Raw genomic sequence first — 15,139 nt, forward strand, 5'->3', positions numbered from 1 at the left:
TGGGTCAATTTGTTTGGTCATTTGAAAATTGTCAAAGTAACCCAATATTGTTGCTATTAAAACAGATCACAATTATCTGGTCATTTGTTGACAATAAATGATCATTTGATAAGCTCAATTCATTGACCAAAAATATTGACAGAAAATTTTGTTGATTTGTAAATTACCAAAAAATGGATCATTAACTTTTACAATTAACTCAATTGAAGCAATCTTCTTATGGAACAGCTTTTGGAATCAAATCATAAATTGAGAATAATTAGTTAATCATTCAAATAAGCTTAAAAGTAAGCTTATAATGGTATAACAATTAACAGTGTTAAAATTACGGGTAAAGGTTTAACTGTGAACAAATGGCTACTTTAAAGATGATACAAATTGGGTTTGAAGGTTGAAAATGAACTATCAATAGATTTATTGAATAATGATTTAGATTTCTTCATTTAATGTTAATCATGTTGACTATTTATGATAATTATATACCTTTTTTTTGATCAAATCAATATTAAGTAAATTGCTGTAGACCAGTTTTATATTTTCATCCTTACCCTGAGTTACTTGTTTTTACTTGTCAGCCTGATTCATTTAAACTGTTTTTACCTTAAGGAGTCTCTCAGTTGTTGTTTTAAAACTGAAGAGACTTCATTTTTATCATCTTATTCCCTCCTTTCATCATCTCACCATCATCTTACAGCAACCTTTCCTCATCACACTTTCATCTTCTTTACCGTGATGAGTTAGTAAAAATCTTTTGCTCTCTTTACCTTCCATTAACCTTTTCATTGAAAAAACTTTTACCTTTAACTCTTCTTATAAATCGTATCTTAGTGTTAATTGATCAAGTAATTTAAATTAGTAACAAAGTTGATCATTATTATTATGATTATGATAGAATGTAAAAATAATGGAAAGCAAAAGGTTGATCATGATGACAAAGTTGATTGATTTGAGTCCAACCAAGGTTTGGGTTTTGGATCGCTGATTGTCCTATTCAAATTCAACTTGATTTTAATACCAATCCCTTTTAATAATAGTTTTTAATTAATAATTTGTGTTCTTTGTCTTTTGCGTCTTCTTCATCCATCCAAATTTCAATATTTAACTTGATTGGTCAATTCAATTAACCATGAAAAGTAGCTTTAACAGCAAATCTGAAGCCAATCTGTTACCTCCAATTGAATGCAGTTTATTGTCATCTTCTCATGAAGAAGCATCATCCAAATCAACTTACCAAATCAATGGTAATCTATGTTTTACCAATTATTTACCTGTTAAAATGTGGTTATCAATCAAAAATGGAGGCTTGAAAAGTCTTCCAATAAGATCATCAATCATGATTGTGTTAATTGTTTTGTGCCTAGCAATTTGTACCAGTGGTCAAAGGACAGATTGGTCCAATCCATTGTTTTCCTATTCATCTTCACCTTTAATCTTGCCATTTTCATCGCCATCAGTAAACTCATTTAGTTCACATTCAATTCATCGCAGAAGTTCACCATATCTTCCATCATCACCACCATCTTCATCGTCTTCCTCTTCGGGATTAAAATCACTTTTTTCATCACTTATTCCCAGTTCGTTTATACCTCGAGCTCTAAGTGGCAATGGGAATCGAGGTTCTTGGCGAAATTATTTCCCATCTGCTTCATCTGCTACTTCGGAATCCAATCCTTTTAGCAATTCATTTGGATCGTTAGCATCTTCAGCTTCATCTTCATTGCCAGCTTTTGCTTATACACCTTACACTGTTGAGGAATCTGTTCCAGCGCCCATTAATTTTGATTCCTTTTCATCATCACCATCGTTAAGTTCATCTTCCTCATCATCTTCTCTAAACCCATTTACTTCCCAGTCAAGTAATAGCATTGTTACCAGTAAAGGGTTTTTATCGCCAGCAATCAATGCAAATAGTGCCTACCAACCATTATCATCAACAAATAATTTTGTTGCTCTTAAACCAAGTCAAAGTTATTCACCAAATTATCCATCTGTTGGTTATGCATCCAACTACGCTGGAAGTGGTTTAGTACCCAAAGTGAATTATCCATCACCATTGATCAAACCACAAGTTGGTAATCGTAAACGAAGTAAACAACAACCTAGTGAAGCCTCGGGTCCAACAATCAGTATTGGAGGGGCACCTGGAGGTGGTACAGCAATTAGATTTGGTAAAGCGCAAATTACGTTTAAAAAAGGCCAAATAAGTGTGGGTCCAGCTTCGACGGGATCCTCACCAAAGAAATACAAAAAGAAACAGCCAAACTCAGCTGCTGGTAGTTTATCATCCGCCAGTTCGAGTCGAGGAATTTCACTTGATTTAGGTTAGTCCATTGTTATTTGCTTGTTTGCTTTTTTGAAATTTTCATTTGACGACTTTAACTTTCCAATGTGCTACTCTAAATAGACAGTAACTTAAATTAGTTTTATTTGGAATTTAAAATCCAAATGATTGTTAAATATTTATGAGGCTGGAGGCATACTTGATTTGAATGTCTATGAATTGAGTGGTATGGCTGGATGATTTACAATGAACTGTTGTAAGATGCGACCATCTTAATTTGATTCAAAGTCATTTTTGATTGAGGCATTAATTGAATTGCTGATAACTAAATAAATTGTTGAGGTAACGCAAACAAAATCAGACAACAAATTAAAGGTTGAGGTTATATTTATCAAAAATTGAACCTGGAAAAGGGGAACTTGTGCCTTTTTGATATCTTCAGACATGACGATGATTGCGATTATGATGATGAGAGTGGAAATCTTGTATTAATAGTATCTTTAAAATTATTTCACGGTGGACCAGTTTTCATCTTCACTCTCTCTTTTTTTGCTCCTCTTCGCCATCTCATCTTCATCTTCATCTTTGTATCACTCTTCAATTCTGTCAAGTTGAGATTACTTTTTGGACTTCTTTCTACTCATTATCATTTAGGTTAATTGTCCAACTTTAGCCAGGTTTTTCTTCAATTTCACTCCACCTCTTTTCCTTCCTTTTTTCACCTTTTCTTTTGCTTTTCTTTTTCCCATTTCCATCCGATTGGCAACAACAGTAAATTCAAAGATGATCATGATCATGACAGATTCCTTTTGATGTTTACTTAGGCTTCAAAGTTACAATAGTTATCAGCTTGTGAGATTCCTCAAACTGCAAGACACATTTTTGATAAAAAATGGTAAAAATTTCCAATCATTGTTGGTTGTTTACACATTTGTGATCACTTTCAAACTTCCAATCATCACCTGAAAAGGAAGATGGACCAAGAAAGCGATGATGAGGATAAACACCTTATTGTTATGGTTAGCGAATTACACAAGAGTTAACAATGGCTGATTAACGCAACTTCCATTCCAATTCATTATTGTATGTAAACACGATCACAAATAACAAAATATTTGGAACGATAGTCAGCTTGATTGATTAAAAAGAATCTACAAATTGATGTTGAATAGATTATTGTTGTTGTTGATGATGATGAATTTCTGTAATCAACAAGTAAAAAAACAAAAAAAAATCAATAAACAAAACAGACGATGAAAAAAAGAGGAAACAAGGCAAGAGTATACACAATTGAAAAACAATACCTTGAATAATGGGAACATTCAAACTCATATTCAATTGCAATCTATTATTAAATAGATAAACTGATGACCTGTAGATGGATTTTTAATTTTCAATTTCACTTTTGAAGATGATGGTGATGATAATTATAAAAATAATGAAAGCTCTAAAACGATAGTTTCATCAGACGAAAAATAATCAACTTGATACAACATTGACTCAACACACGAAACAAAAGAGAGGGAAAATAATGAGCCCTAGCATTAAGTTGAATTATGTAAAAGAGATGGCGATAGTTTATTGTTTTGTTTTTAACCGATTCTCATATTGCTCATCACAGCAAGAGTTAATCACTTTACCAACGAGAATAAGATTACTTAACAGTTAATTATACTCTTTTAATTTATCCTCATCATCTTAATTCCATCTCTCATCAACAATAGCCATTTTGACTGATGTAACCAACATTATACTCGTTTCAATCATCATAATCAACTGGTAAAATGAACCTAAAATGGTCTTGGAAAATTTGGTGATCTTATTTTAGAAAGTGTCATCTTTTTCAATCAAAAAGTTAATTACTTTAGACCTCCGACAATCTAGCGACTGTACTATCACAATCGACAACAGCAACATCATAAACTGCTTCATCATTATCAGGACGATGAAAGCAACAATTACACATGAGTGTTTCTTACCAAATTTGAAGTCTCATAGCGAGTCCAATTGAGATTGTCAGCCGGTTGCAAGTCTAATTGTAAGGTCAATCACTCATGGTTAAATTGCTGATAATCACAAATGATTTTGGTGTTCATTTTTGTCACTATTTCTCTTCTACTCAATGGACATTCTAAATAATTAAGGTGGACATTGCTGATGTTAATGATGAGTTCCTTAATGATGCTTCATTGCCTTGTCACCTCAAAATGCGTCTTTTTTCCAACCGTTTAACCATTAGTTTATCCATCGCGATTTCAATCATTACAAGCTGATTATGATAATACTGTAGTATCAAGTTATCTACATTGTGTTGGTACAAAAACACATAACGATTAAATACAGCAAGTTCATTACAATTGTAATGGTTTTTTGGCAGAATTGTGAAATGGTTTTAATATATTTGTTTTGCTGTCAAAAATAGCCGTTATTATTGTTTAATAACCAATGTAATAGTTTACCAGATTATTGTTACCAGCTTGGCAACAATTAGTGTCAAAATGATGCGGAAAAGGTTAAATTTGCTAAAAGATGGTTTATTTAAAGTTCCTAACAAGCTTCTCTTAAAAATTTATGCAATTTAAAAAAGCCCCCTAAATTGCTGTTATAATTACCATCAACCAACCAACAATCATCATCATCATCTTAAAATCAGAATATGATTAGAAAGACAGTTTAAACCTCAGACAATAAGAATCTAAAAATTGGATGAATGATTAACCAAAATTTACTTTTGATCTTTACCTTGGTTTTCACCAATTAAATCACAATGATTAAATCTAATGATAGCTTTAAATTTAATTATAACACTTATTAACATGAAAAAAGCACGATCAAGCAGATAATTAGACACAAATTTAACCAAATCCTAAAAGTGTAAATTGATGATTTAATAACGAGAAAGAGTTTGACTCTTAATTCAAATCTGTCCATATTAGAGACGCTATAGATTATCATAATCAAGTGAAATTGTTGAATGTCAATATTTAAGGCAACAATTAACCCAAGCTTTGAATGGAATCGTGAAAAAACTGAAATGCTTTCGATTAGAAAGCGATTCAGTTTTTATATTTCTTACCAAATCAATTGAATTAACTTTTTTAACCATTTTTTGTGGTTATTGAGCAATTATTGAACAATCAATTTGAAGCTCGATTGGTTTTACAATTGATAATTGTCACAACTCATCATTGTCAAGTTCCTAATCATTCATCAATATTGTTACTTTTCTGTCACTGATTGTGATAATTTTGAACCTTTTATCTTACCCAAAAAAGGATCAAATGTTAATCAACAAACTATTAACCTTTTGGTTTATGTTTAACATTAACATTAAACAATAAGATTTGCTATTAATAAATGCTGACCAACAATTAACCATAAGTTAATTTTTCAATAAGCTTGTCAATTCACTTTGGTTGAACGTGTTTAACTGTTGTTAACAAAACCAGATGAAAATAGACTAAGCTTGATTTAGAAAGTAATTGCAAGCTAATAGATTAATGATGGTGATTAGTGACAATATAAGATGACATTTGATTGACTTAACGCATATTAATACTTGGTTTAGTGAAAAATTTAATCAGTTTAATGTCAGGTTAATTAAAGATGGATTTGATGGATTTACAAACCTTTGAAATGTAATGAAAATCAATGGAAACAATGGTTTGATTGACAGTAAATGTGAGGCTAATTGTAAAGCAAACATTGAAAGTTGCTTTTGAATTTTACAAATAGTGAAACATATTAATCTGACATTAATTTTAACCAATCAATCTAATTGAGATATATTTATACATTAATTTCAGGACAAGGTGGTTCTGGTCGTGGTGTTTCAATCAGCTTTGGAGGTGGATCAGGATCAAGTTCATCATCAATGCCGGCAAGATCAAGAGGACAATGTAAGTTGTATTATTAATAATATAACATCAAAAGTGGATTGAGAGTGAAAATATTGATTAGTGATTTGAACAGACGAAACATGTTTTTCCCATTTTATTGAATGATTTTTATAAATCAAATGAAAGCCAAACATGAAATGTTGACTCTCAGCGTTTTAAAGCATGTTAACCTGAAACACCAAAAATCGCTATTAGTTGCAAATATATTGATGATGATGAATCAAGAAATTGGGTTTCTTTTGATTGACCGAGTAACTAAAATAGTTTTTGTTTTTGTATTGATATGAAATATAACAGTTGCTTGGTTGCTATTAGCCGTAGGCTCATCATCAGTTTCATTATCTTGATTAATGTATAATTTATTTCCTTTCGAGCTGAATTTTCTTTCTGTTGGATTAACAGCAATTTCAACGATTAACCGAAAAACTGTAAAATGACTGTTGAAATGGTAAAAGGATTTACTCTGTTTGAGGAAGTCTTCCCATTGACAACTTCTGTTCCTTCTTCCTGTTAATCGAGAGTTTAATCAATTCCAATTAGATTATGATTTTGATCATTGTTGATACACTTAACCTGTTAGCTTTGTAACATGAAGATAAACATGAAGATGTGACACTGGCAACCTGTTGATATTCAGCTGTGATTCAAATCAAATATTAGGTTGCCCGGCTCAAAGTGGCGGAACTTTAAATGTTAATATTTTATTGTTAATCGAAGCAATTAAAACAATCCTTTTGCTAATCATATAAGGAAGGATGCAGAATTTTTATGATACATGATTTATAATTTTCCGTTTTCTAATTCGAAATTTATTGGAAAAAAAATCAAAAAAATGAAATTTCTTGCGGCTCAAAATTTTCTAAAAAACCAAGGGTCCCCCCTGTAATTTGCTCGCGATAGAAACTTTTTTAATCGAACATTTCTCGAAAACTTGGTGATCAGGATAAAAATTGAGAAAAGTGATTTTTAATCAACCCAATTACTATAATTAGACGAAATGACTTTGAAAAATTTTTCATCGGTAACAACGCTATAAAGCCACAAAGTTCGAAATTTACAAAATTGCCATTTTTCGATTTTTATCTAATTACTTTCGAATTACCAATGTCTAAAGGGTTTAAGATGTGTCAAAAAAATTCTGAATCTTTACTTAAATAATTTTTAAAAAAATTGACTGAATTGATTCAGGTATAAATGAAATATTAAAAATAAAAGTTCCGCCACTTTGAGCCGGGCAACCTAATACATAAGAATCAAAACAAGCTCTTGACTTGCCTTGAGTTTTCAACTGGATCGATCTGAATATCTGAATGAAAAATAACCCGATGACTTTTGATGAACTCTTTATGTTTATCATTTAATGTTACATATATTTCATGTTCATCTTTGGGTTGAAAGGTTGCTGCTTCACTTTGATTTCATTGTTATGATTGATTGATCCTTTTTGTTTGATTTTGGGTGATAATTTGGTAAATAGTGACTTGAATCATACCGGAGATTCAGTTGAACATGATGTCTATTAATACGTGAACAGATTAGAAGCTGGTTTAACAGAAGAATCAAGCTAAGAAGCAATAATTAATTGTATCCAATTGAGACCATGTAATCATTATCTGCTTATTTTGTATGGAAGTGTGTAATAATATTTCAATTCAATGTTATTACCAGTATTACTGAACCATCTTTTTTTTCAGTCTTGATTTTTGTATCTTCTGTTTACACAATCAGTTGATTGTACAATATTGACACGCAATTTATTATACTAAGTATTCACATCAAAGTGCGCTATCAATTGTTATTAATATCAATTTACTTGTTTGGTTTGTAAATTATTATTCAAGTAATTCAATCAAAATATCAAATAAAAAACAACACTAATTCAATGGGATCATTCAACTGAATCGCAGTTGAACCTTTAATTTCCTTCTCATCATTATCATTATGCATTAACAATCATTGATTTTTAACAAGAAACATTTTGTTACTTTATTATTGCTATTATTATTTCAATCTTTTAATAGCAATTGAAGCAAAATAAAACAGGTTTTTCAATTCAAGGGGACAAAAAATGTAAATCAATTGTCATTATTGGTAAATTATTGGACAATTGTTTTGGTAAACATTAGGTTAATCTTAGAGTTTGGTTCCTATTTTCATCTGTTTTTCATTTCATTGCAGTTTCTTTTTGCTTTCAATTATCAAAAAATCAATAAGTTGGCCTTTTTCATATTAAAAACTGAATCAATAGCTATCAGAATCAACTTCAAGATCATTATTTTGATATTAGATTGAAATTGGTCCGAAATTTTTAAAATAATTACAATTCATGTTGAAAGATGGCAATCAAATCGATGTTTACATTGAAAAATTAGATTCACTTTTAACCCAATCTTGTGTTTTCATCATTTTAATGTGTAAAGGTTAATGGTTTAGTTATTTTCAGGTTTTGTTTATATTTGTCCAAATTGTTGGTAATTTAATCGACTGATCAAGGATCGTATCTGTGCTTTTCATTGGATTGTTAATGTAAATTGTTGCTTTTTGTTGTGTAACTTGACGTTGACCTTTTCCGTATCTTGTGTGTCAAGACAATCAAAATTTGATGATCAGTAAAGATGGATGAGAAATTGAAGATTTAGGAGGTTTTTTTATTATCATTATTAGTATATTATTTGAGGAAAGGATTAAAAGATTACCGAAAAGTGGTGGATTGAAAATTGAAATGATTGAAGATGATTGCTGTTTTGATGATGGGCTCAGTCAACGAGATGGTTTAATGTAAACGGAGAAAGCAAATTTGGTAATTGAGCTTTACCATCAACTATTCACAATTAGATTGCATTTTTTTACCTATTTATTTCAAGAGTCCGTTAACATCATTTAATAGTAAACTTGAGGCATAATATTAACAAACAATCAAATAATGAATCAAAGAGGAGTGTTAAAGGTGATAATAATAATGAAATGAACAATAATTTGAAGGTAACTTGAAAAGGTAAAACAAAATCTCCTTCATTTTACGATTTATTGTATTGATTACAATCGCCTTTTTTGATCTTCTTGATCATCTTAAGCTAATCCTTTTACAACTGTTAATCAAAACGTATTTCAATCCTAACCAGAACTAATATTACCAAAGGTTTGGACTGTAATTTTCACAATCTTTATATTCATCTTTTCATGTTTACCTTTTTTTGTGCAGTTATTTTCAAGCAATTAATTTACTTGCAGTTCTTTTCCTGATTTTAATTGTTGATTAGTAATTTAAGCAACACTTTCACCACTCACAACAATCAATCTATTGTTGGGTTATTTATAAGGTTGAGATTTATACGGTTTCCCACTAACGGTATAATCTTACAGTCATAATATTTAAACATGATTTAATGATAATATTTTGGCACAAGTTTCATATTTTGTTATAAAAATATAATCAATTTTGGGTAGACAAAGTGAATTATCATAAATTGTTTAGCTCAAACTGTTGATTGTTGTTGTTTGTTGGGTTATTTTCAGACTTCTGTGATACAAACAAATATTTGTTGATCTTGATTGAAATAATATGCCAGTTTGCTGGACATGTTAAATTGAATTCGTGTTGATGATGTTAGTTTATGATGAGTTTATGATGATTGCTTGAGCCTTACAATTTATGCATCATACTTTGATGTAATGCTAATTATTTTGATGGCAAAAAAATATTTATAGTTATACAATAAATGAGGCATTATATCAAAGTAGTTGTCCTGAAATGACTGAATAAATGATTTCAATATTTTGACTAAAAGACTAGACTGATACGATTGATCAAATAATCTAAAAAGTTGATAACTTAAATGGCGCAGACAGATTAATTATCAACTTCATTAACTTATGTTGATTAAATGTTAAATGTTTGATTAGTTTGAAATGTTGGTTCCAAAAGTTAATGCAATTTTTGATAGTTGATTGCAACTGAATTGAATGTTGTTGATTCTTATCCACTTGAAGATCCATAATTTTTAACCAGATTTTTATCTGTTTTTTTAGCTGCGCCTCATCATGATGAAGATAAAGCAGGTAGTGAAGGACCAGGAATCTCATTTGGAGGTGGATCAGGCATTCGACTTCCATCAATAAGCTTTGGAAATGGAGGGTTGACTATTGGAGGCGGAGGAGGACAAGATGAGTATGCTGATGGAGCAGGTAAAACTGCTGCTGAATCATCTTATCCAACCTATCATGGGAAAGGTTATGGTAAATCGTACTACAAACCACCTCCAAGGCCGCGTATAAAGCTGAAGCTTCCTCACTTCCCCAAGACCTACATTGAATCTAATCTCAAATTACCTCCACTCAAAGTGAAACTCCATGCTTCACCAAGAGTCAAAATTACAACAGGAACCAAAGATCCATTAGAACCTAAGCCCGTTGAAGAAGATCCAAATATGCAAGACATTTTCCTTCCACCAGAACCTTTTCCAAAAAAGATGAATGGATCGGAAGAAGAGAAAAAGGATAAAATTCCAATTGAACCACCACCAACAGCACCTAATCCATATCCTTATCCTCCTCACCATCCTCACCCTCACCCTCATCCATATCCTCCTCCACCTCCATATAACGGTCCATATCAACCAGGTCCACCAGGCCCACCAGGTCCTCCACACCCGTACTATCCACCGCCACCAATTCCTGGTAGTCACCCTGTGCCTCCACCAGGACATGCTGGACACCCTGTTCCTCCTCCATCAAATTATCATCAATCATACAACAATTATGAATCGGAAAAGTATAACAACAATTACAAATATTCCTCTGGATCCAGTTATAAGTCTTCCAGTGGTGGCAGTTATTCAGCTCCTTACAAAGCAGCCGCCTCAGGTTACTCTCAAGCTTACCAACCCTACTCTAAGCCCGATAATTGGCCTGGTCCACCAGTTGGAAGCCCATACGCAACAAACAGGGTCACATTTGCTGGTAATGGGTCAAGTTATCCAGTTGGTGATGGAAATGGCAGAAGTGTTGGTCATCCTGAAATTGCTCCAGCTCCTGGAGGACATCCAGGATATGGCCCTGCTTATCCTCCACCACAACCTCATCCTCAATCAGCTTACCCTGCTCATGGTCCATATCAACCAGCCCCGTTACCACCTCCACCTCCGCCTCATCATTCTGGATACCCATCACCAGGATATTCAAGCAAGCCAAAGTATGGAGGTTATCCGAAGGAAATTTTCGGTAAAAAGATTGTAAAATATAATCGTGCCACAAACGACAAGCCGCAACTCATCTTAGATCTTCGTCCAAGAATTAGCTTACACTCTGTTAATGAAACTCATCCTGAAAAGAAACCAAAACACAAAGATCCATTCTTTAAGCTCAAACTCAATCCAATTTTCTTGAATCGTACTGAAAAGTATGGCTATGGTTCTGGTGATGACAGTGGTTATGGTGGAGCTTATGGTCAAAAATATCCTACGTCGACTACTACAACGACACCAGCACCAGGCAGAACAGAAAGAGCGACAGTATCAACAGAATCGAGTCGAACGTCAACAGCAACCGATGATTATGATTATCCAGACTCGACAACAACAGAGAAGAGTAAAAAGGAAGACAAGAAAGACGTCGATGAGACCGACTACGATTATGGTGATGACAAAAAGGATGGTAAAGACAAGGAAAAGAAGGAAGAGAAAAAGAAAGAAAAGAAAGAGGATAAAGAGGATAAAAAGGATGGTGATGATTATGACTATGATGACAAGAAGGGTTCTGATAAAAAGGACGAGAAGAAGAAAGAAGAGGATAAAAAGGAAGAGGACACTAAAAAGGACAAAGAAACGAAAAAGGACGATTATGATTACGATGAAAATGGTGATAAAGAGAAGGAGAAAGAGAAAAAGGACGACGACAAAAAGAAAGAAAAGAAAGAAAAGAAAGATGTTGAAAGCAAAACGGACGAGAAGAAAAAACCAGCCAAGAAAGATACAAAAGACAAGAAAGACGAAGAAGATATCTCGTATGATGACTACGACGAGAAAGACTCAAAAAAGGACAAAAAGGATAAGGAAGAAAAATCAAAGGGAAAAAAGAAAGAAGCAGATGAAGAGGACAAAAAAGTCGATAAAAAGAAGAAAAATGACGATTATGACTATGAAGAGAGCGATTCAAAAGCCAAGAAAGATGAAAATAAATCAACAAGCAAGACTGAAATGAAATCAAAGACTGACGAGGAGAAGAAGGAAGCGACATCCAGCCCAGCCAAAAAAGACGATGATTACGACCTTCCAGAAGAAAAGGCGAAAGATGAAAAGAAGAAGAAAAGAGATGAAAACAGTCAAACGGTAAAACCCAAAAAATTGTACATTGACGAAGTTACGTATTCATCAGCTTATAACAGTAAATATAATAGTAAAAGTTACACCACGGAAAATAAGAAAGAGGAAAATAAAGGAGACTCTTCAGGTGATAAGAAGGATGAAGAGGTGAAAAAGGACACTGATTATGATGTTGATAGTGGATCATCAGGTTCCTCTGGTTCCTCATCTGGTGGGACATCATCGGTAGTAACATCTGCACCTTCAACTAGTTCGACAAAAAGGGAAGACAATGAAGATTATGAGAATGATGAAGACAGTAAATCGGTTAATGCTGCCAAACGTGATGGCAGTGACGGCGATGATACCAATGGTGATGAAGAAAATCTCACTGATGACAGTGGAGATGAAATGGATGAAGAAAAGACACCAATTAGTACAACAATGAGTCAAGATGATGTTAAAATTACTCACATGGCTGATAGTTTAGCTTCCGTTCAGGCTAAAATTGAACAGATGAAAAAAATGTCCAATGTAACTGGAGGTGTTGAAGATGTCCCTATAATCGTTGTCCTTCTTCCACCCGAGGATGATCCATCTCCTGAGCCAGTAGCCAAATCTGAACAATTAGACTTTAAATTAAATGAAAAACGGTTGAAGAAAAGGAAACCAAGTAAAACGAGTCAAATTAAACTTGAATAGACTGACAAGTGAGAAATGATAAACAGCTCAAAAACAATGGAAACATTGATTGAACTTTACTTATGATCAATTTGAGTCTTAAATTTTCACCAGTTCACAATAGACTTAATAGTTAATCAATCAACTATACTTTCATTGACATTATCAAAAATATCATCATTAAATTGTAAATTTATATTATTCTTACACTCATCAACCTGATTGAATCAGAATATTTTACTTCAATTTGAAGTTGTCACATTTTTTAATTTTTTTAAAATTGTTTTTACTCTTATAGTTTTCAATTGTTCGTTAATTATTTTCAATTGCTTATTAAATTTTATTTTATCAACTCCAAAAATTTGTTATCTTAATAATTTTATTCATCATTTTCTCAAAATCTACATCAAAAATCGTCAAAAATTGAGGATAGATTAAGAAATCGTTTTATTATGTACATCAACTACGAATACTGCAAAGCGATGAGATTTAAAATCTACATCAAACGGCAGTGAGATCTAACAATGTAAATCATTCACATGAGTACAATTAATAAATCTTATCAAGCAGGTTAAAAAAGAATGGAATTAGAAAAGATTATGAATTTCAAATTCGCTGTGAAATTTGGCAGATGAAATGAGCAGAGTTTACCAAAATCTATCAATTTTTTTCCAGCCAGCTAGTTTATAGCTTCAATCAGCGAAGACCAATATTTACAGCTGATAGAAGTGACTTTTCGATCGAAATCAATTTTAGTCGGTTTGTTTAAAGATTTAACTTCATCGGGATCTAAACCTAATTGACCCCATTTGTTCCAGCCCCATGCATAAAGTGAACCTTCTTCAGAAATACCCATTGAATGGCGAGATCCACAGCTGATGGAAGTAAAGTTTACATCAATATCTATCAAAGTTGGTAAACCAGACTTTGAAGCATCTTGATTACCGCCAACTCCTGTCAGATTAGAAAGAGATTTTGTTAGGTGAATTTAAACATTAATGTTTTGCTTCAAAAATTTTTTATCTTACCAAGTTGTCCGCTTTCATTCCATCCCCATGCATAAATGTCTCCGAATTCAGAGAGAGCCAATGAATGCCATCCACCAGCAGATATTTGCATGATTCTCAATCCACTAAGAGCTTCGACTTCTTTGTGTTCATCAAAAACGTCCTCCAAACTTCCCAGACCGAGTTGTCCTTTGGATCCTCGTCCATATGAGTAAACTAATCCGTGCCGAGTCAACAGTAAAATATGTTCATGGCCACACGAGATCGATACAAATACATCGCTAGAGTCTTTCAACTTGAAAGTGACAGGAGTTTCATCTTCGTCCATTCCAATGACTGATCCATCTTCCATGAGAACACAAACAAAACTAGATCCTATACTTATTTCTTGGACCTTTGCTTTATCACGGTTTAATTGATCGACTAGTTCAGGTTCAGCTTGATAATCTTGTGATCTCCATCTCTTTAACTTACGGTCCGAAAGAACCAGAAAAACGTCTTTATTACCGCACTCTAATCTCTTCAGATCCCAACTTTTAGAAAGATTGCATTCACGGATTAATGGTTCACAATTAGGGCCAGGAACTGAGGCTAAATATAATAAATGTCCACTTTCAGTGATGATAAACAGTGAACACCAGCCAATGAACGCTTTCTTCACTTTATGTCCATATTTTTCGTCCAAATCAAGCTTATCGAGGGGATAGAATAACACTTTCGAGGCTTCAGCATCCTGAATCTCATTTTTGATTAACCGAAGATGAGAATGGTAACCACAATGAAACAATTCCAACATGATTTGAAAAAAAGAGCAATGTTATATGAGATAGAGCAGCTAGATTAGTTTTTTTAAACCAGCTGATTGATAAAAGGATGAGCAACTGTTGTCATCAACTAAAATCAAATTCATCTAGAAATGAAATGATTTCATCTCAAAAGTGTCAGAATTTATCATCGTTCTTCATCATTATG

General features: G+C 32.7%; 2 protein-coding genes and 1 long non-coding RNA gene across 3 annotated transcripts; 1 reads left to right on the plus strand and 2 right to left on the minus strand.

Annotated features, from left to right (window-relative positions):
- Window positions 1–389: 389 nt before the first annotated feature.
- Window positions 390–13,521, plus strand: LOC107368970 (uncharacterized). The gene is made up of 3 exons (XM_015936874.3): window positions 390–2,321; window positions 6,088–6,180; window positions 10,210–13,521. Exons 1-3 carry the CDS (start codon window positions 1,127–1,129, stop codon window positions 13,179–13,181), a joined length of 4,260 nt encoding a protein of 1,419 aa, XP_015792360.2. The 5' UTR covers window positions 390–1,126; the 3' UTR covers window positions 13,182–13,521.
- Window positions 1,314–3,792, minus strand: LOC107368972 (uncharacterized). The gene is made up of 3 exons (XR_003083452.2): window positions 3,586–3,792; window positions 2,481–3,483; window positions 1,314–2,396 (listed from the first exon to the last, which is right to left on the minus strand). It is a non-coding gene; the product is annotated as an uncharacterized LOC107368972 (long non-coding RNA).
- Window positions 13,522–14,998, minus strand: LOC107368969 (uncharacterized). Its single transcript, XM_015936873.3, has 2 exons — window positions 14,189–14,998; window positions 13,522–14,114 (listed from the first exon to the last, which is right to left on the minus strand). Exons 1-2 carry the CDS (start codon window positions 14,961–14,963, stop codon window positions 13,840–13,842), a joined length of 1,050 nt encoding a protein of 349 aa, XP_015792359.2. The 5' UTR covers window positions 14,964–14,998; the 3' UTR covers window positions 13,522–13,839.
- Window positions 14,999–15,139: the final 141 nt, after the last annotated feature.

The sequence above is a fragment of the Tetranychus urticae genome, chromosome 2 (assembly GCF_039701765.1).
Source record: "Tetranychus urticae isolate SD_2017Ah chromosome 2, NJAU_TeUrti_SD_1.0, whole genome shotgun sequence".
NCBI classification, from domain to species: Eukaryota; Metazoa; Arthropoda; class Arachnida; order Trombidiformes; family Tetranychidae; genus Tetranychus; species Tetranychus urticae.